This window comes from Emys orbicularis, chromosome 1 (assembly GCF_028017835.1).
Source record: "Emys orbicularis isolate rEmyOrb1 chromosome 1, rEmyOrb1.hap1, whole genome shotgun sequence".
NCBI lineage: Eukaryota > Metazoa > Chordata > Testudines > Emydidae > Emys > Emys orbicularis.
This window is the reverse complement of record NC_088683.1, coordinates 223871891-223894296: the sequence shown is the minus strand read 5'-3', so window position 1 is coordinate 223894296 and position 22406 is coordinate 223871891. Positions and strand designations below refer to the sequence as shown.

The window sequence follows — 22406 nt, the reverse complement described above, 5'->3', positions numbered from 1 at the left end:
GTGTGGTCCCTATCCATATACCACCACCTGCCCTCCCTCCCCTCTGCTGTGGATGTCTAGTGGATTTGCAGTGGAGAAGGAACTGAGGGTGCAGTTGGTTCACCCTACCCTTTATCGCCTTGGGCAAAACCACAAGGCGGTACAAGTGCACATGTGCTGACCAACGGACACTACTACTTTTAAAAGCTCCGGCTCCCAGCACATGGTGCATGCACATAACCCTCAGTGGAATATAGATAGGGACCACACATTTAGAAGAACCTCCAGTCACAGGTAAGTAACCTCCTCTTTGTTAGAGGGCCTTCCCTTCACCCCTCCCGTGGTTCTTGTCGCGCAGACAGAAAGCAGAAGACCAGAAGTCCGAAGTGCAGGCAATGCAATGTTTATTGGGGTTAGTTCCAAGCAAATATATCCATAGCTCTACCCACTGGCAGAGTCTGTTTCCCAGTGTTCCGTTCCCAGCTCTGATGCCTCAGAGCCTTGCCTGTGTCCCCGTTCCCTATTCCCCATTCTCATGTCCCATTCCCCATGCTCACTCATTTCCCATTCCCTATTCCCCATTTTCCCTATTCCCACCACCGCCTTCTTAGCAGGCCCAAATATACCTTCAATGCACGCCCACAGTCCCACCCCTTACAACTTAGGGTCATGTTCCATTTTGGGTCTAGGGTCTTCATCCCACCCCTCTTGTACCCCATGGGAGGGGTAAGGAGTGAGGTTGTGCTCCAGTCAGGGACAGGCATTTCTTTGGTCTTTTAGTATTTTATACCTTCCCCTCCCCCCCAAGCCTTTTTCCCCTCCCGACTGGTTGCTTGAATTTGCATTGTAATAGGGGTTGAGGCAATCTTAAAATGTGCTCTCAAGTAACACGTCAACTGCTCTTATCTGTTCCCATTGTACTAACAAATCCAGCTGACTAGGCAGAAGCAACATCACAATGTCTTTGTCCCTTGTTTACACATTTTAGTATCAGAGCATCAAAAAGTCAAACCCAAAATTCAATCTGAGGCTAACGAACAGACCTAGATACTAACACTCTTCCCTGCCCTAGGGAAACTGTATGTGGGAGTTAGTTTGTAATGCACTTGAAGCTAGAACTTAGGTCTGTGCTGAATAAAGTGAGAGCTGCTTTTCAACTTGTCTCTGCTTGGTGGTGTTCTTCCACTTGACTGTATTTCCAGACTAGGTGGCAAGCTGGCTGTGTTGAAGCCCCTCCGTGTATTAATGCACATGCTCACATGCCCTGCCAAAAAGAGTGACATTTGCCTGAAATACATTACCAACCCACTCAGCATTCACAGTAGAAAACTTCATCATGTATCAAAAATCAGTTCCCAAGCAGTTTGTTCATTGAAGCAATGGTTCCTGGAGCTGTTTAAATTCTGCTGTTTTACAGGTGTCACTCCACTGAAGTCCCGGGTGGATGAGCATATCAAGGTGTATAGCTGAAAGAAGGTCAAGCCCAGGAGTACATTGTAACAAGGGGAGTTTAATCTTGGCCACACCATTTTTGGAAGGGGAGTAGGGAGACTCTGCTGCTTCACTTGGGCTGACAGAGGAGCGTTATTGTCTGTGGGCCACCCTAAAGAGTGGTTCTACTCTAGAAAGTGCCTCTTAGAGATATCTCGGTTGGTTTAAAATCCTCTTGCTGTAGTTGCTCTTGCAATGACTCATATGGCTGTGTGCCCTCTTGCTTCTAGTTCAGCACAGCCAGCAGCAATATCTCCCCCAGGTTAATGACTGGCGGGAAGAATTACCTCTTCTTGGGGTTCACAACAAAGAGAACAGAACTTTGTGGTGGCAGAGCCACCAGGATGATTTTTAAACCAATTTAGAGCATTTCAATATAAAACGAGGAGGACAGAAAGGAAGGGGATTACTGGACGAAACACAGCTAAAGACAATTTGAGTAAGAGAAAGGAAGGGAAATGGGGTTGTGAATAAGAAAGAGGTGACTCTATTAGCCAATCCTGCAGTCTTTATGTAGGCAAAACTGCAACTTCGCTTAAGGAAATCTTGTTTGAGTGAAGACAGCAGGATTGGACCCATATTAACATGAAAGAAGGAATGAAAAGGTGCAGAAGGAGAATATAACAGAAGATGAAAAGGAAAGAGCAGACAGAGCAACAAGGGGAGATCAGGCTGGCTGTATGCCTAGAATTAATTAAAATAATCATATACTTTGGAGATGGCAAAAAGCCCTGTTAGATCATTGAGCCTGTACCCAGGCCAATTCAGGATTACTCCCAGCAGTATGCCATCTCATGTTTGACTACTTTAGTTTTAAATGTCTGTATTCTGATATTCAGTTAAAATTTTCCTTGTATGACTTTCTGCCTATCAGTACCCTCTTGCATTACTCTAAATATTTCCTCTCTTTCATTGGTACTCAGCCCCTGAAATATTTGTAAATGGTCATTAATGTCCCCACATAATTGTCACCTACACATGTTATATGTGTTTAGCTCATCTTTAAAATGTTTCCAGGTAAGTTAAACCAACCAACGTGTGTCTGTGTATATTAGATTAGGGGTGTGTGTGTATAGACAGATAGTGTATGTATTTAAATGTCTATTACACAAGTATACAGAACTGAACACTCTATTCTAGATGTTTTCACGTCAGAGCTATGTGGAAAAGAGCTCTCTCCTTGTTGCTTTGTGATATGATCTCTGCCTATTCAGACAAATTATCATTAACCTTACACACCACACTGCGAATATCTATAAATCTGCTCATCCCTTCAATACATGCTTCCTATTACTGCTTTCCAGGTTTCTACCTCCTATGGGAGTATGTTTCATTTTATCCACCCAACCCCACACTATTAATGCACAAGGTGCACCAATTTAAGTAAAATCAATTTTAAAATAGACTTACTTATGCGAGCTCAAGCTTCTGTGTAAACACTCTTTTAAAAGTTTACAATTGGTTTATGTCTCATTAACTTATTTTGGTACCTGGCTGAAACTGGAGGAGATAATTGATATATGTTGGGGCACCGGATAGTCCTCAGTGCCTTTTAATTTTAAGATTGTTCTCACTGGGGTTTGCAACACTTCCCAGTTCATGCTGGTATAACTGAGATAAGAATGAAGCTGGTTGTCTTCAAAACATCAGTGTCTTAAAGGCAGTGGGGTCAGAAACTAGTAAATGGCATTGGTGTGACAAATGTATTGAAGAATTAGGAGTGCAGGTCCCTCTCCTAGAGCTGGGTTGGCTCTAAAGGGCTCCTATGAGTAAAAGTAATAAAAATTATTTTGGTCACTAGTGTTAGCAGACTTAACTCAACATACACAAGAAGCAGATCTGCTGAGTGAAAGTCATTATGATGTTTTTTTTTTAATCCATCTTATCCAGGGGGAAAGCTTGTGTAACTAACGCTGATTCTGGTGGGGACTTGTGCCTTTAAATCATTTGTTTCTCAACCATTTTCAATTATTTTTAAAATCCTTATTATTTTTATTTTTGAGCATAAAATGTATCTCCAGCTAGTACATGCTTAGCTCTTCTCTGCAGCTTCCACCCTCCCCTACGCACAGGGACAGCTATGACTGTCAGAAGAATGTTTCATCTGCAACTGCTAAAGTGAATTTACAATCAAAGAAGGAAAAGAGTGAAACCAGGGTCATGGGATGTTTGACTAATTTTTAGCGGGGAAAAGAAAGGGAAAGTCAAAAGTGCTGTGTTGTTTAGAGCTGCAGCCAGGCCAAAACTTTCCTATTGAGGTTTTAAATAATGCTTGTTTCAAGTAATCCAGAACACCCAGAAATGCCCTGAGTGTCTACACTGTGAAAGCTGGGGGGGGGGGGGGGGGGAAATCAGGACCAAAAGTGAAAGTTAAGGTAGACCAGCTCAAAGGTTCCACTGCATCTGGGCAAAGACTGAGGAAGGCCTGAAGCTCATAGTATATGATGCTGCAGCATACCTGAATACCAACATTTATGGGAATGTTCTAGGCACCAGCGGGCAGAACCCTATTGATTTTGAGTAAACTGAAAAACCAGAAGGGTGAAAATGGTGGACACACGGAGCCCATGGCATCTGGTTAGCAGAGCCAACAGCTTCACCCAGCGTGTAATTGTCTATAGACAAGAGCTTGTGGGGAGGAATGTAAGGAGCCCCTCTGGTGCACGCAATCTACCTGGCCTACGGAAGCAACGGTGTGACTCTCTAGTTTAGAAAACACAGCTTTCACTAAATGTAATTGCATTTTCTTGTGGATTGCAGCCCTCCAATTTGGCAAGGTACTTGTGCACGTGTTTATTTTTAAGTATGTAAGCAGTCCCATTGACTTCAAAGTTAAGCACATGCTGAAATACTTTGCTGAATCAGGGCCTGTAGCGAGAGGGGAATGAGGGAGAAGCTGTAATAAGGGGGTGGGGGGAAGAAAGGGATTAGGGGAGATATCTATTTCAAAACCAGCAACAAAAGATCCTCCAAAACCCAGCCAACAGCAAGTACCCTTGGCCCAACGCCAGTGGTGGTGAACTTGACAAAGGAAGGAAATAGTCTTGTATGTGGAAACTAACTTTTCCATGTCTACACTAAGGGTAGGGACCGATTCTTGAATATAAATACCCAGATGTTTTAGAATTGTATTATTTTAAATTCATTGCACCTGTAGCCTGTCGGATGGTTTGGGTTAAGAATAAGTAGAAGTTAAGTTTGGAGCCTAAGTGTAGAGGAATATGGGAAACTGAAGATGCTAGTGTGAGAAGTTAAAGGTAAGTTGGAGAAAGTGTGTTATGGGAAAGTAAGAGTTCGCAAAGACATGACCATTATGGTTTCATTATAACTAGTTCAAGCAAAGTTTTCAATGAGTGTTTTTAAGAATTGTAAATGTTTTGTTAAAATGCTCTCTATATTGATAGTAAGGGAAGGACATTTATGAAGATGTTAATTTAAATAATGTATAATATAAAGAGCCAATGAGGTTGTGGAAATATAATTATGACAAAGGGGAGTTTGATGTTAATTAGCAGTGTTATGAAGTATAAAAAGTAGTTTTGCTAATTGCATGGGAGTTCCAATTAACATTGTGTGGGCGGGGGTGTTTCCAGGATTATAAGGTTGTACAGTACTACATTCTTGTCAGTGGACTGATCACCCATTGATACACCATTTCATCTTCGAGTGTGAGTATTTGTGTATGTGGTAACTGCATGCCTGTCTGCCTAACTAATCCTCCTCCTTTTGAATAAAGTTCAGTTGTATCACTAAAGTGTTGCCTAGTGGTCCTCTCTAACTACATTTTCTGTAACTGACCTAGAAGTTTGAACCTGAAAGCTAAGTTGGGTTTTCTTGCACCTTTATCTTTAACAACTTAATATTAAGTGGGAATTAATTAAAAGGTTACACACCTACTAATTATGGGTGCCTTCTAACAGAAGCTATACTGTAGCAGAAAGAGAGTAAAACCCTGTTTTCTACTCTTTGATTAATGATATAACTGATATATAAGAGCTGGCTGCTCCCTGGCCTGAAGAGCTTACAGCCCAGCTGGGACGAGACAAAACACGGGTGCAGGTGAGGGAGGAAGCAAGACTGAAGACAGCCCCACAGGACAAACTCCTGGAAGAAATGGGTCTGAAGGTGGTGAAAGCAGGTGCTTGGCGTACAGGAAAGGCAAGGCACACACTGCAAAGCTGAGAGTGGGAGGAGGGTTGGCAAGGAGCTGCTAGGAGAGACGATTGGGAGGTGGATGAGTTTAGCAGCAGGGGTTTGGACAGGTTGGAATGGCTGGCTTTTCAGCTCATTTAGTATCATGGCTGTAGAGAGAGAGGGGATATCCACAATGGAGCCACTGGGGTTAGAACATGGGCTTGATGGTACCCAAGAATGTTCCGGTAATGACTGGCAGAGCCGTAGTAAAATAAAGATGGCAAGCTGCACTCTCTGTTGTATTTCATTTATTTTCCCCATGGAGCTTGGGCTTATAAATAGGAACACAATAAAGCAACACTTGTTAAAAATAAAAAATGAAACCCAGCGATGACCAAAAAGTGCAAATCACCATCAGTATGTCCAGAGATGGTGAGGAAGTTGGCTGTCTTCTCTGTGCGTGGTGGAGATTGTGCATGGAGGGTGGTATCCATACCAAGAGAACAGGCGCTCGGGCTTTGTCTTATCCCAAACGCAGACCAGACATCTGGTACAAGTATATGGCTTTGTCACTTGGTAAACCACACGTGACTCTGGGAGCAATAGCTAAGCTTAAAATGAGGTCATTCTGGTGAGTGTTTCTCCTGTTTCCCATTACTAGCCAAGCAGGTTAATTTTCCTCCAAAACTTTGCTGAACAGAGGGCATTGTTTTAACAACAGCAAAAACCCACCAACCCTGACAGCCTCCATCTCATTTGGACAGGGCTCCTTGGTATAAACAGCACCATGGAGAGCAGGCTGTTCTCACTGTGGAGGGGTGGTTTGTGATGGAGAAATCAGAAGAACAAACAAGCACACCCCAGGGATGAAATTACAGTAGCTGGTTGCCTAAGGTGGGCATGAAGGTTTTAATCACACCATCCTCTCTCACAGGGCAGGTGGCAGCCAGACACTGTGGCCCTCTTGTCATTCTCACTAGTGAAAGAAGCAGTGAGTGCCCCTGGTACCATGATAGCTGCCAGTTGTTGCAACTCTGTAAAGAGACTGGTTGTGTCTCCAGAAAACCAGTTACTCAGCAAGGACGTCTTTCCTGGAGAGAGAGTCAGATAAGGGCCTGGCTGAGGTTGCATATGAAAAATCAGCTAAGCCTTGTTGGGTGGATAAAGGAATACTTGGCTATTAGGAAAAAAAGCACAAGGCTGGCTTGGGGGCCTGGGGCTAGTGTCCTTCAGTGGCCTACCTGGAAACTGCTGAGGGTGGGGCTCACTACCAATAATTTCTAATTCTGCAGGGCAAGGGAATGCAGCCAGAGGGTAAAGTGCTGCCAGTACCCTAATATACATGAACACACACCGTACATTTACACACCAACATGTTTTTCACAAACTCCTATTCTTGGTGCCTCTCTGAAATGTTACTGCTAGTCTGTTCTTCATGGGCTGGAGCAGAGTCCTCTTCTTTTGCTGATTGATGTCTCATCCTTTTTAATCCCTCTGCCTCTCTCTCCTCCCCACTGGAGCTGTGTTGTCCTGTCTGTACAGGAAACCAACAAAATGAAGAATACTAAAATCTACAGTAACTTTCACCCTGTGATGTGCTCGCAGCATGAAGGAAGCAAGTGGAGAAGTTGGCTTTTGGCTACTATTGTCCATGCCATCCCTTGTTCTGGCTGCCGTGCAGGCTGCAAATTGGAATGTATTGCAGGTTTAGTATGCCTGGCTGGTTTGGTGCCCAAACTGCTCAGTGGACTGGATGGAGAAACACTTGACATGCTAGCATAAGAACACAGGTAGGTCCAATGCAGCAGCCTCTAGAGCAGTGGTCCCCAAACTTTTTACCTTGCACCACCCTTGGGGCCATAGCTAGGGCTGGGAGTGGAGCTGGGTGGCACTCCCTCCCTGCCCCAGGGGGGCATGATGCACAGTTTGGGGACCCCTGCTGTAGAGGTGGATGGAGCAGATCATTTCTCTGTAGTGCTGTCTGATCAGATTCTAATATCATTTTCCAGGTTGGGAGGAACGTGGGAGTCTTATGGGAGGTAGTTCAGCCAGCCAGCCACAGAGCTGTATGTCACCCAATCCAACAGCCACCCCTCCCAGTCGTTGCTCATCTGGTGTAGATGGCGTATGAGAGAAGTCTCATCTCATGCTGAGCTGAGAGGCTAGTGATGTCAACATGATCATGTAAAAAGGAGAAAATTTCTTAAAGTTGATGTCTTTGTGGCTCCATTAGGGATATGAGGATGCTCTGAGGGAAGGAGGGAAAACACCAGCATCCAATTCTATGCATATAGTTTAATTATTTTCCAATTGGGCTGCCAATGTTTGGATGTATTAAGGGCAGTTGCCAGCAGGCAGTTAACCTGGATCCCAGACTGGGAATGCATATCCATGTGTGTGCATGCATGTACTGTGTACCTATCTGTAAAAGAACGTACAGTGCATACATGCTTTGGTCTTGTTTAGAGAAATGCCAAAAGTTTTAAGGTTGATCTGATTGATACATGGGATGGGCAGAAACGCTGTTGCATAGACAGTCGGTTGATAACTGACATCTCCAAAGGTATGGTAGTCCCAGGAGAAATGTGGCTGAGGGGCTTTGGCTCCTGTGTATTCTTAAGGTGATCACTAAAATAGCCCAATTCTTTTAAAATATTTTTTTCCCAGACAAGAAATCCCAGCAAGGACATTCGCTGTCCTATGCTGCAGCCTTCAAAGCAATGTCACAAAGAAAACCAGAACACAACAGGTGGCTTCTGAGGCACTAGGAACAAGGAGTGAGATTTGCTAAAGCAAATGGGATTCACACTATATTAACCTTTGCACATGGCCTGACAAAGGCCTGGTCAGCAAACCTTCATTCAACTCAATCTGTTCAATGCATCTCCAGTGCCGACTGGCCAGATCCCCGTTGCACTGGTCTGGTTTAGTTTTTTGGTGGCTTTTTTTATTTTGAAAGAAAAAAACACATTTCCTGTACTGGAGAAGTTTTTTGCTGCTGTGACAAGAGACCTCATCGCACTGGCAGGGCTTAGTAGGGTGACCAGAGAGCAAGTGTGAAAAATCAGGACACTTTTTTTCCCCAAAGGTGGGGAGGGAGGGGTACAACGCCTATATAAGATCAAGCCCCTAATATTGTTGGGTCACCCTAGGTGCATGCAGAGTCCAGAAGTGGCTAAATTGTCTCTTCACACAGTGCTGCTGCTGCTGTGCACATGCTCACTCAGTCTAGCTCAGGGGCTGAATGTCCCCTGCAGTGCGAATTCCCCCAGGTTCTTGGCTGGCCCTAGCAGCTGCAGCAAGTAGTGACTAGTGACAGGTACTTACTCCAAGGTCGTGTGTCAGTTAGTTGTCCGGGTGTGTCTGAGCCCCAAGAGGAAATGGGGCAGGGGTGAGCTGTTCCTGAGAACTCGTCCCTTGCAATGCACCACTCTCCTTGCAATGCCTTTTCCTACAGTGCACTCGCCTCTGTCAGCAACAGCTGTATGTAGTTCCTCTCCTCCCAGCCACCTGCATGTTATATGAGTGTTGATATTTTTTTTTTTTATCGTTTATTTTTCTTTACTTCTCATCCTCATCTCCTTCGCTCATGCTGCTGATGGAGGCCGAGGCCGCTTTCGGAGAGGAAGGGGGTGAGGCTTTATTGAACAACCAGGGCGGGGGCGGCGATGGAGAGCGGGATGGAGAGCGGCCGCGCGTTGGGCTGCTGGTTGGGCTCTGCCTCGGCGACAAGGCCTGGAGCATTCGGCCACTTCGCTCCTGAAACATCTGTTTCTGAAAAGCAGTTTGAAAAAGAGGCTGTGTGAGTCAGGCACAACAACAGGGGGCTTGGGTGCTGTGAGGCCAGTTGGGGACAATTACCTACGAAAGGGGAGAGATTCTTTGGCCTTCAGGAAAGGGAGAGGCTTAACATGCATTTCTGCTCTGAAATATGGCCAGTCAAAATGGCACCTTGGAGTCCCCTGTGTTGTTGCCTCTCACTCATTCTGGGCAAATGCTCATACTTTACAAGCCAAATGGTTTTGGTACCCAGCAAACCACTGTGGATGCAAAAGTGCTGCTGGGAGCTTTCCAGCTACACTACACATTCTGCAGGTCTCCGAAGGGACGCTATAGGCAGAATTTAGTTAGTTGTTCAGTTCCTAGGTGAGCCAGAACAGACTCCGTTTCACTCCCGCTTAGCTAGGCTGGCTCCACTATACCAACAGGAGTCAAAGTCATAGAAATGTAAAGCCAGATTGGGCAACCCTGGTGGTTATTCACAGAGTCGTCCCTTTGGTAGGGTGAATCGGGGCAACCACTCCACGGGCCGGTGCAATTGGCTGGCACGGTCAGTCCCGGAAGTGATGGATTTGTCATTTCCACCCCAGGCCCCACACCCCTCTAGGGACGGCCCTGGTTATTCACATCTGAAGTCAATGGGACTGCGCTTATGTAACATGTGCGCAAACCGGCCTTTACTTTGTTGTTGTAGCCAGCAGAGATGACTCTGGATACACATATGGGGTGAAATCCTGACCTTATTCAAGTCAGTGTGAGGTTCTCCATTGACTTCACCCATGGACTGGATCTTTTGAGCAAAAAAAGATGCCACATTTTGATGGAGTCACTTTTCAGAGCAGCAATGTACTGTTAAGTTTGTTACAAAGGAGATGTGGGGCTTAACCTTCGAGGTGGAGTGGGGAAGGTGCTGTCTAGGCTACTTCTTGTGGAGCTCTCGCTGCTGGCTGAGTCATTGAATTGTATTGGTAATTCTTTCAACAGCTTGCGGCTGGGCTCTTATTCAGAGCAAAGTGTAGATCAGGTGTGACCGTGTGTGAGCTAACGCGTTGTAACATGTTTCTAAACAGCAGCATAGGCAGGGTTGACACTTTTGACAACAATGTTAACAATCTTGGCCACTCCTGGGCTTCCTTCTAGGATTGGACCACAACCCACTAACACGGTTTGAAAGGTGTTAAACCTTGTTTACACCATTGTTTAGAAAGATGGTTAGTTAATGTGTTTGCTCACACACGCCCTATATTTCTAGTCTGCACAGGAACAGAGCAAGTGGCTGCTTGCAGCCAGAGTTCTAATGAAAAGAATAAGGCCTTATCTACATGCAAAAGTTGGACCACAAACCTGCTAAACTGGCGCAAACTCTTATTTTTGGCTAAAGAACCTAAATAAATCTAGTTTAAGCCAAAATAAGTGTGTCCACACAGCCTTTGGCACCAGTTTAACTAACATGACTTAAAAGCACACCTTAAGTTTGTGCCCCAAGGCTTCCTCCTCCAGAGTATTTCCATGCAAAATAAGAAGAGTTCTTTCTAGCTAACAGTTCTGCACAGCAAGGCAAGGCCTTGTCAGCCAGCTCTTGTCCAACGAAACTGTGTGACTTGCCCTTTGCTAACTAGCTGCAACTTCATGTGGCTATGTTAAGCTTTTGGGTCACCTTTTGTCTCACGAAACTGGTTTTCTCTCTGTCCAAACTCTGAGCCCTTTTTGCTGCTAGAACTTCTCCCGGTTAGAGCTGGACAATAATCTCCAGCTGAATCCCACGCCACCCTCTCATGGCTGGCTTCCACTGCTGCATGGCAGATGGAGATGTGTGTCCCCCTCCTGCTCAGTGCTAGAGTTCTAATTCTGTGCCTGTTGAATACCGGCTGGATATACACACCTAACCCCAACACACACAACCCATATAAATACAGACCAGAAATCTTAACAAAAACCTTGGGTTGGATTTCATTTTCCATTGATCTAAAGAGGAATAACTGGCAAGGTCTGTTATGATTTGGTTTTTATTTTAACTTTCCTTTGAAATATGTGGTACTTGCCAGTGCTGGAGGCAGGATAAGGGTTAGATGAATAAATGGCCTGCTCTAATATGGCACATCATATGTTTCTAGTGCCATGCATGGCCTTATGGCTGAAGTACTGCAATACAGGAGATCTTCTATTTCAGCTCTGCCCCAGACTTCTTATGTGGTTATGTAAATTGCGCAGTCACTCTGTGGCTCTATTCCAGTGTTTCTCAAACTGGGGTCGCCGCTTATGTAGGGAAAGCCCCTGGCGGGCCAGGCCGGTTTGTTTACCTGCCCCGTCCACAGGTCCGGCCGATCGCGGCTCCCACTGGCCGCGGTTCGCTGCTGCAGGCCAATGGGGGCTGCTGGAAGCGGCAGCCAGTAAGTTCCGCGGCCTGTGCCGCTTCCAGCAGCTCCCATTGGCCTGGAGCAGTGAACCGCAGCCAGTGGGAGCCACGATCGCCTGGACCTGCGGTCGGGGCAGGTAAACAAACCGGCCCGGCCCGCCAGGGGTTTTCCCTACACAAACGGTGACCCCAGTTTGAGAAACACTGCTCTATTCTCTATCAGGGATAATAATACTTCTCTATTAGACCATCATAGGGCTGTGAGAAGGATAAATCTATGGGTGTGTATGAGGTGCTCCCATACTATAACAATTAGCATGATAAAAAAAACCCATAAGTAGCTAGTGTGCTGTCCAATGTTTTGAACATACACCTTGCTAAGTATTTTCTGCTGTGCTTTTCCTCTTGGAGGACCCAAGAATTCCATGATTTTTCTCAATTCAATTTTTTCTCCCAAGTCATCAAGACCTTGTGCTGTGGTGACCTTCCTTCTGGTCAAGAAGGTTGGATGGCTCCCTTTGGAGCTCATCAGATCTACTACAACAGCAGCTAGAGGCATTGCTGAAATGAATGGAAGGCCCTTCTGACCTCTAGAGACTAAGCTAGTTTCTTCCACCATGCTCCTGGTTGCTACTGGCCCACGGAGTGAAGTACCAAAGTAGAATAACAAATCTGAATTAACTCCAGAGCTCCCACACCAACCTTATATTTTATCTTCTATTTGAATAGAACTCTGAAAATTAATTTTCAATTATCAACTTAATGTCACACTCTGCCTTCAGCTGCAAAACCAAATGGCAGAAGAGGATACAATCTCAGTAAATTCAACTTCAGCACAATATTCAGGTTGGTATCCCCGCTCCTCCCCTCTGCCCCCACAATGGCCATGTGTCCATACTCCTGTCCTGCTTGCTAGGTCTGAACTATTCAATGCTTTGTAAATCTCCTGGGCTAACAGGAAGTTCTTGCTCTTTGCAGTAGCTTCCAGCCTGCTAAGTAGAGGACCGGTTCGGGCAGGAAAGGGTTAATAGTGCTAATAGTCCAGCGCTGTCAGAATGTAATCAATGCTGGCAAAGATCCCAAGCCTGTAGCAGCATCACAATCAATGGCAGTAGCAGTCCCAATGAGGGGTTTTAGTGTGGAGGGTTAAGAGAAGAAAGTGATGTGGTCTGGCTCTGTAAAGCATTAGTGTTATTGGTGCAAGAGTCTTTGTTGGGTTTAGGAAGTTCTATGGGGCTGTGCAAAAGTTACATTTACCATGTATGGAAGTCTCATTTTCTTTACAAAATAAAAGTGACCAGGTAAAGAACCTAAGCATTGTAAAACTCCCTCTGAAGGTCTGCAGCTGCTACTATTTGAGCTTCTGATTCTACAATACAATATGGACATTTCAATGGGGTCATATGTGGGCTTCAGGGTCCAGACTGAAAGTATGTTGTGCACTAAATGTGGGATCCTGGATTTTGATTAAACTGACCATAAACTGTGGCAGTATTCAGGCTCTGGCCAGTCAAACATATTCCCAACAGTGATCAGGACTGCTCTCCAAACGCTGAGACGTCCCGGTTGGGGAACTGAGCGGGCTGCTCTTTAAACTAGTTTCCTATAATGTTGCTCCATTTCTGAGGACTTGTGTAAACATTTTTATTATTAAAAACATGGACCTTTTTGAACATCTTTCTTCAAATAGCGCAGTTCAACCCAGAGCCCCAGAGGATGTTATACTCACACCTGCCAGCAGGTTCGTGCAGGGAACTTGCTCCTTATCGGCTTTACATTGTACTGCACTATACAAGGGTGAGATTGCAAGACAGCTTTCGGTGTGGCTCTTTTCCTAGAGTTTTATAGCACATTGGCCATTATTGTATCACAGCACCTATGGGGCTCTTTGAAGGAAATACATTGTGTATAAAACTATCTTGGTGAACAAATTCTCAAATGAATTCTATCCATCCTTTGCAATTTTGAAAAACAGCATTTTGACCTTTTCCAGAAATTATATATGATTTTAAGTGGGTTGCCCAGACCTTAGTTTATATTTTAGAAAAGGGATGCCAGCACAAAGTGTATTATTTCACAAATAGTAATTATAATAATAGCATATTAATGGAATGCAAATTACTGATCTAGGAGTATAACATGCCTATAACTATTCCTGGACTTTTAATGTCAACATTCAAAGCAACATCTAACTAACACTGATGTGGCAAATTAATGTTAATAACAGTTTTGACACTAATAGCAAGTTATCATTATTTAAAAAAAAAAAAACTTCCAGTTGCCAGGCTGAAGATGATTTTTGAAAACACCTCAGTTCACTGTCACTAAAGCTTTCCTTAGAATAGGGCCAGCTCTGATTTCACTCTTCTCCGGACACTTTTACGGGACTTTGCTCTGCAAATGTCTCTGCATAAAATTACATCTGGTTTCCTACTCTGCATCTGCCATCCTAAATCAGAGGGCCAACAAATGTTCTTTAGCAGGAGTTTTAGCCTAGAGCTTTTCAGTAAGGAATTTCAGTCTATAAAAATGTCTAATGTTTAAGATAAAATATTTCTCAGTAGTATTTTTTCTAGTGCTTAGAGCAGGGAACTGAGTCAAGGCCCTAGCCTCTATTCCTACCTCAGCCGATGACTCAGAGCATGGCCTAGTATAGTGCAGATGCCACTTATCTTGGGAAAGCAGTTTTGCCAGTAATGCTTATTCCAGCCACATGAAATAAACTATATTGGCAAAAGCACATATTTGCTGGTATAACTGCTTCTGCACCAGGGGCTTTTGCTGGCACAGCTGTATCGGTCAGCTCTCATCTCTTCACACCCCTGACCAACAGAGCTACGTCAGCAAAAGTTTGTAGTGGAGACCTGGCCTTAGGCACTTTACCTAACAAACAAGACTCACTCCCTGTTCCGAACAGCTTACAATCCAGTTTTAGACCTGACACGCTAAATTAGAGTAACAAACTTGGGGAATGAAGGAAAGGGTAGGCCCAGAGGTGCAATAATACAAGTCTATTTAGAGTCACATGCATACACCTTGCTGGTGCCACTCTTTCATTCTGCATTTGTAAAACAGCTACAATACGACATGTCCACCTCACAGGGGAGTTGTGAAGCTTAATTCATGAATGCTTGTAAAAGCCACTGAGATCCTTCAATGAAATGCACTAGCAATGTGCATGAGTAAGTTGTAAGTGTATGTTGTTATTGTGTTCTATAAAAAGCAACAACAACAGAAAATATTTCATTTGTTCATAGTCAGTTTTCGTTATACGCAAATCATTCCTGCTTCAAGTTCGTATTAAATCCCGTTTCCTCCACTGTAAAATGAGGGTAATAATACTGCCCTCTTTTGTAAACGACTTTGACTTCTAGTGCTGATAAGCTGTATGGCAGACCTAGGTATTATCATTATTAAACTTTTTAAGCTGACTGGTTGCATCCATTTGTGCTTCCTCGCAAAGTGTAACCCATAAATAATTAAAGCCTTGCATATGTTGTCAGCCACTTGACCCACTTTGAATTGAATGGAAGCTGCATGACTAAATTCTAATGTACCTTTGAATGAGCCCACATTCTCCTGGGGGCATGCTGGTGGGCCGCTTGTTGGTTATGTACACTGCTGCCCTCAGTTCCTTTGCAGTTTGTCAATGGGAAGCCTGTGGCTGGATGGGTCCTGTGTTCATCAGCCTCTGCAAAACACTTTCACACATGCATAACTTTAAGCATGTGAGTACACTCATGCTAAAAATTATGCACGTGTGTAAGGGCTTTGCTGGATCAGGATCTACATGACCCAGAGTATAGAACCTTTGAACAAAATGTAAGTTCATAGATTTGGTTAGAAAAGACTCAGTAGTACCTTAATAATAACTCCTGTGTCAACTACTGATTGCTTTTACAATACTATTGAGTTTTGCAACTAATTCCAATGTAATGTAAGACTTGGGACAGTAAGAAGAAAGATCTCTAGGTGTGGCGTGGGATGCAGTCTCTCTGGTGACCAGTTCCTGGGGCTGGGTGTCAGACCACCTGCTGGGTTCTACTCCTGATTGTTTCACTAACTCACTGGGTGATTTTGTGTGATTTTGTTAATCCCTCTGTGCTTCAGTCTCCCCAACTGTAAAATGAGAACTGTAAATAACAATACTATGACCACCTTTGGGAAGCGCCATGAGATTTCTGGAGGAAAGTGGCTGGGTCAATTGTTCACAAAAAGTGGTGACTTATAAAAGTGCATCTTGAAGCCTGGCCTAAAACATGTATCTCTCTGCAGGCTTCCCTATGAGTCTGTATATTTCTCAGTGTAAAGTTACAGCTACAACATGACCATTTTTATATTTATTATGCTATTTTAAAATATTGCCAAATTCAGATTGTTAATGTTCCCTGTCTCTTTATTGCCATTTTCTGGAGTATAAGCTCTTCCTGATATAGGTGCATAACTCCTGTTTATTGATGATGGGGGGGGGGGGGGGGGGGAGAATAGGCCTCAGTGTAGAATGTGTCTGTTAATACACAGTACTACGTAATGCAGTCTTACACTGTAACATACTTGGGCACTACATAATGTTGGTAGTGCCTTTTAAAAATACAAACGCAGAAATTGGCCTGAAAAAGACATTGGAAGTGGGAGATGTTTGCACTGTGGTTCTGGTACATGTTGTTGGGTGGAATTGGCACTGACCTGCTAGATTGGCTTTCAGAACAAAGACTGCAGCAAAAGAACTTGCTATGGGTCTGTGTTAAGAGAAGAAGAAATCAAAGGCAGACAGAATTCCTGGAATGAAGTACCTACCCAAGCTCCGTCGGGTCCAAACAGCTCTAAAAAGTTGCCAATGAACTCTCTGGACTTCTCTTCCCATTTCTGAATGAGGTCATGGCTCTTCTCTTCCACCTTATTAACAAATTCTTTTGATTTTTCCTCTACATTTTTCACTTTTTCTTTCATTTTGTCTACCTGGTTCTGAAAGCGATATTTCTTTTCCTGTTTGAAAAGTATGTGTGGACAGACAAAAAAATTATCAAGTGGGTTTGGGGAAAGAAGAAAGCTTGTTATTTGTGCTTAAATACACAGGGCTTTTTCTGACTACTATCATGTGTAATATTTTAATATGTAAATGTATGGATGTTCTGAAAATATTTATCATTTAATGCTTATCATGTTTTATGTTCCCCAGTAGAAAAACAGAGCTCTAGATATATTAAAATAGGGTGTTCTTTAAAAATAATGTCAATTTAGTATTCGTGCAAGTAAAGAACTAATACCCCAGGCCTGTAGCAGGCAACATGCAAATTTCCCCACACTCTTGCCAGTGCATCCCAATACTGGCTTGCAGCCCTGATGCTATCCCAGTCCAAGGTATCTCCTGTGAAGAGATCTCTTCAAAACAGAAGAGAATCTTCATGATTGGGGTTTTGGATAATCAGAGGTCCCCTGGTTATACCTGAGAGAGGTGTCTAGGCCAGAAGGCTAGCTGACCAAACAATTGAGGAGTGGAAGGAAAGAAGGGGCTGATCAATGTCCAGAGATCCGCTCAGCTCATCAGAAGAGAAAAAGAATAGGCTCTCAGAGCTGCTAAATGCCTCAGATTCAAAGCTTTAGTTTTGAAAAGCTTCTAAACTCCTCAGAAGCACAGCCAGTCATGCAGAGCTTAAAGGATCTGTGGGGCTGAAGCTCTGGCTCTGGAGATCTTATGAGCTCTGTAGGAGCAGAGCTTCAGTCAGTTCATAACCAACTTTTGGCGGCCTGGGAACTTCAGTGAACTGGAATTTGAGTAAATCTAGATTACACAGTAATTAATTAATTTTCCTCTAAAACAAATGTTCTTTAGCTCCACTATGGCAGCTTAACCTATAAAAGTGCAGCTTTGGTCAGACGTGGGAGTGTAAATTTGGCATCTTATGACTTGAGGATCTACTTCCTATGTATAGCCAGAGTCATATTTTCCTTGCTGGTCTTGTTAGCATTGCAGTTAGGTGAATGGGAGATGGATTTTATTCTAGCTCAACTATCATCAGTAGAATTGTCGAAGTCCGGTTGCAGAATCTTTATTAGTAGTGAGGAAGAACAAGCCAGAAAATACACAGCTTGGCTTCCAGCTTCCAGTTTGAGTTTTCAGGGTTGGCATTCAGAAAACATTTTGTAAACCTGTTAATTAATCAGATATGATATGGAGTGATTGGGGTCTTGATTTTTCAAATGTGGCCATGCAAATGCATTCACCAAAATATGTGAGCATTCACACACCTGATTTACATGCACAATTCCCACATTGCAGATGCAGATTAGTACTTGTGCTTCTGGTGCAGCTAGTTGGTCATCTGCATGCATAAATATTCCATTTGAGCAGGCAGTTATGGTAAGTAAACAAATTAGGCACACACACACACACACACACACACGTACGTGCACCTGAACTTTTAAAATGAGCACCATTGGGACAATGAAAAAGGAGTGCTACAATGCCATTTTAGAGCTACTTTCAGAGTTGACATGTGCTTCAAAGTTTACAAGTTGTAAAATATGCCCATACTTTTACTAAGTCATTTTTATGCTAAACATTTAATGGAACTAGCAATTTCATTTTATCTTAAACTCAAAAAGTTAGTACCTCAAAGCTGTAGCTGACACAGAAATTCAAAACGACACAGGAGCATTTCCTTTGCAGCTTAGTAGGACTAGCCAAAGAGGCTAAGTCAGGATAACCCCCCCACCCCAAGCCCCACCGTTACATAGGCAACCAAGCCTTAATTTAGGAACGCCTGCATTTTCATTTTCTACTGGTGCCCTTTTATTTGTTCTGAAACACTAGAAGCCCTTGGAGAAGAGCAGAGCTTCTCCTGTTAAACTGCTGTAACCCTAGGCCAGCAGGGACTTCAGAATGCATTAGGCTAGGTCTACACTACAGACCTGGCAGTGGCACAGCTGTAAGGTCTCCCATGTAGCCGCTCTTTGCCAGCCTGAGAGAGAGCTCTCCCGTAGGCATAATTAAACCACCCCCAACAAGCAGCAGTAGCTATGTTGGCAGGAGAGCATCACCCACCGACATAGCGCTGTCCACACCGGCGCATCTGTAGGTGTAACGTATGTTGGTCAAGGGTGTGTTTATTCACACCCCTGACTGACAAAAGTGCTAGTGTAGCCATAGCCTTAGGCTCTAGAAGTGGGGTGAAGAAATGCTGCATGTGCTATGCAACAGAATTACCCTCTGACCAGTTAAGGAACGGATTTGATGAGCTCCAAAGCCAATTCACACCCAGTGTGTTCCTCTGTCGGAATGATGGCTGCAGTACTGATCCTCCTGCGTGGATAGTTACAGCAGGGAAAATATGGGGAAGCCTCTAGGCCTACAACAAGGATACACAAGATACCCCCACTTCCACCTCAAACATAAAAACTAGCAATACAGTAGACCTGGATTGAGAATGAAGGTTCAGAGGGAAAATCTAAGGATCCCAAGGATCCTCCTAAATTGGAGTGACCGATAAATCTTGAGTCACTGCCTGAATTAAATTAGTGAGCCCCTTCATTATGTGCCATATACAGCTCAGTCAGGTGGGAAATAGAAAAGCCAGTGCTCCAAAATGAAATATGAAACAAAGACAAGAAAAATGCCTACGTCTGTGTTTCCAACTCCAGCTGAGAGAGGTGCATATTACAAAAAAAAATAAAATAAAAAAATCTATAGACTGTCTGATTTATTCTGTCTCAAGTACGGGAGAATTGTGCCACTCAGCCTGTCATTTCTTGGCTTGAGAAAGGGCCAGATTTACAAAGGTACTTAGGTGCCTAAAGAGACAGACAGGCGTCTAGTGGGACCAGTGCTTAATTTGTAATGAAAGAGGTGCCGGGGCTCAAGCAGTTTTTTTACTTTTTACTAACGTGGCAAGCCCAGAGGTGCTGGGGCTATGAACCACCAAGCCGAGAGATGCCGGGGCTCAGTCCTGGCAAGCCCTGACACTGAGTGGGACTTACCAAAGTGCCTAATCGAGATAGATGCCTAACTCCCATTGCAAGTCCCAGGGTCTAATCCAACACACACAGTCTGTCCTCATTGCTTAGAAAATATTTAAGGGGACACTGTCCTCTTCAAAATGACATGTCTGTCTGAAATAAGTTTGTTTGCTGTCAGAACAAGTAACACTTCAGATTACTGGAAATGAAAATTTGGAGGGAGAAAAATCTTTCTCCCCCGTTGCCTACTTTGTGACCTGATAGCACTTTATTTACAGTTTCCCCTGGTGTTCATATGGCTCTTCGATACAGCAAAAGGGGGAATAGAGTATTAAAGAAAAAGTAGGAAAATATAATTGCAATCCCACAAAAATTGGCAGGGGGACTCAAGGAAAGGTGTAAGACTTGACAATACTTTTGACTCATTTTTTATCAAAATTGGCTAGATATCTGCTTAAGTGTTTCTCTTTATAGCAAAGTGCTAAAGTGAGGGCTAATGAAATAAATACAACTATCCTGCACATAGCAAATAAATGGGAAAGGTACATTTTGTGATGCATTGTCCTTCCTTTAAAATTTTTCCTCATTGATTAGCTATAGTCATTCACAATGTTCTTTTGTAATATGGCACAGTGCAGAGGAGCATTTCAGCATTGTCACTTTCACGGGGATATGCTGCTAAACCTTGAAAGAGAAAATGGAGGAAGGAAAACATGTTTCTTTAACATCTTTACCCTTCTCCTGGACAGTACAGAGAGTTCTGTCATTAGAAGCTGCTTAATTTGAAATACTGCATCCTCCAGAGCAATCCTCAGCAACCTCTGAGCTTTTATACTGGCTCTCTAATTCATTCCGTTCTGCTTAGGTTTTGTGACACATGTTATATGACTTGACACACTGCTCTCCGACTTCTGCAATACCTGTCAAAACAGTGGCTCACCATTGATATTTCCCTCCCTCCCCCCGGGCTTACACTGGACCCTTTAAGCTTACTTTAACATCTTTTTTTTTTTTTTAATGTAATTGGTTTGTAGAGGAAGGAAATTGATAATGACACTTGTGCTTTCTATGCCTTTTCCTTCTGATCTCTGGCATTTGGCCACATCACAGCAACAATAAGGAAACAAAGTCAAACTGCAGGCTGCTTTTTGGAGAGACTGTGACTGTCTTCCTTACATGATTGGCAGCTTTTTTTAGCGGTAGTGTTATTAAATTAGCAGCAGCTCCATGAGAAGTATGCAGTAGTTTGGGAAATTGGGAGCATTGGCTTTACTTAAAGAGCTACAGTTTCCAAGAACAATGCCAAATGGTATATGTGAAGCTGATACTTGCCAGGACTTCTTAAAAATAAATCCCTAAATAAACCCACCAATGTTCATTTTTCTCAGTTAGTTTTAACCAACTCCTGCCCTGTTCCATTTCCCATTTCAAAAGCACAAGAGAAAATTAGCGTATCTTAACCCCTACTCCAAGGTTGAGCTTCTAATGGAAACCCTATCAGAAGAGGGAGAAGAGATGATGTGCTTACTTACATTTATAAAACTAACATTCAGCTCTTTGGCGGTATATCCTCTTTGGAGGTTGCGTCGAGCATAGACATCATAGTCTCGTACAATTCTAGTAATGATGTCTGATGTTGAGATACCTTCAGTTCTCTGTGTTGGCACAAACATTCCTGGTGAAAGTGGAAAGCAAAGAGAGACGAGTGACATGACGAGATATCACAGCAGTTAGGCAGGGATACATGTTTTAGCATGAATGTTCCTGTGGTTAAGGTGTGTAACTGGGAACTGAGAGATATCCAGTGAAATTCTGAAGCTAGTGGGAGTTTTGCCATTAATTTCAATGGGCCCAGGATTTCACCCATGTGTTCTAATCCTGGGTCTGCCACTGGTTTCCTGTATGACCTTGGAGAAGTCATTTAGTTGCCTTGTGCTTCATTTTTTCAGCCCGTAAATCTTGGATAATATTTGCCAGCATCCAGTGTTATTGTGAGGTTTAGTTGGCTGTCTGTGGCATTATAAGATCTTTAGATCTTATATTTTATTCTATATTGCTGTTCTCATTCCCTGGGCTCTTTGACTCTCTCGTATAGCAGAGATTCTTCATTACACTGAAGGGGGAGTACAAAGGAAGTGTTGTTTGCTTGTACTCTTTCACAGGAAGAGGAAGTACAACCGGGATGGTGAAGAGGGCTACTTATTATTATTACTAGCTTATTTCCTCAAAATATTTGACTAGTTTTTAACTGCTTGCCATTAAGACTAGCCCATGTGTACTGTTAAATAAAGCCAGAGGCAGAAGCAATATTAGCAGTAACCGTGAATACATCTTCTGTACAGCATTCAGTGAAATAATGCACACCATGCAAAGAAGAAAACTCAACTCCCAGAGCCAGCGTCTGGCTTATGAAGTAGAGATGACTGTGTTAAGCACTCCAAGCTCTCTACTAGGGATGGGCAAACTAGTTTGCATAAAATAATTCTACTGGTCAACCTGGAAGAAGAGTAATGGCTTTGATAGTTCAGTGTGAGTTAACTGTGATTAATCCACAGCCTTAGTAATGACCTAAGTAGGTAATGGAGATTGAGGTTAGGCTACCCACTGCATGAGTCTTGGGCCAGCGAAGGTCAGGTTTCATAGTTCCTCTTGGAAGGGAGAGCAGTTTAAAGGCACTGTTGGTGAATGATTCACAGCCCATAGTGGCATT

The 22406-nt window shown here is 43.5% G+C and overlaps 1 protein-coding gene across 2 annotated transcripts in view; it reads right to left on the bottom strand.

Annotated features, from left to right (window-relative positions):
• Positions 1 to 9165: 9165 nt before the first annotated feature.
• PCYT1B (phosphate cytidylyltransferase 1B, choline) overlaps positions 9166 to 22406 on the bottom strand; it is a 60153-nt gene continuing 46912 nt past the window's right edge. For both annotated transcript variants that reach the window (XM_065421673.1, XM_065421680.1), the window contains exons 6-8: positions 21229 to 21371; positions 16538 to 16726; positions 9166 to 9378 (exon numbers count right to left, since the gene is read on the bottom strand). In XM_065421673.1, coding sequence (XP_065277745.1) covers positions 9166 to 9378; positions 16538 to 16726; positions 21229 to 21371 — 545 coding nt within the window. The remainder of the gene's footprint in view (positions 9379 to 16537; positions 16727 to 21228; positions 21372 to 22406) is intronic.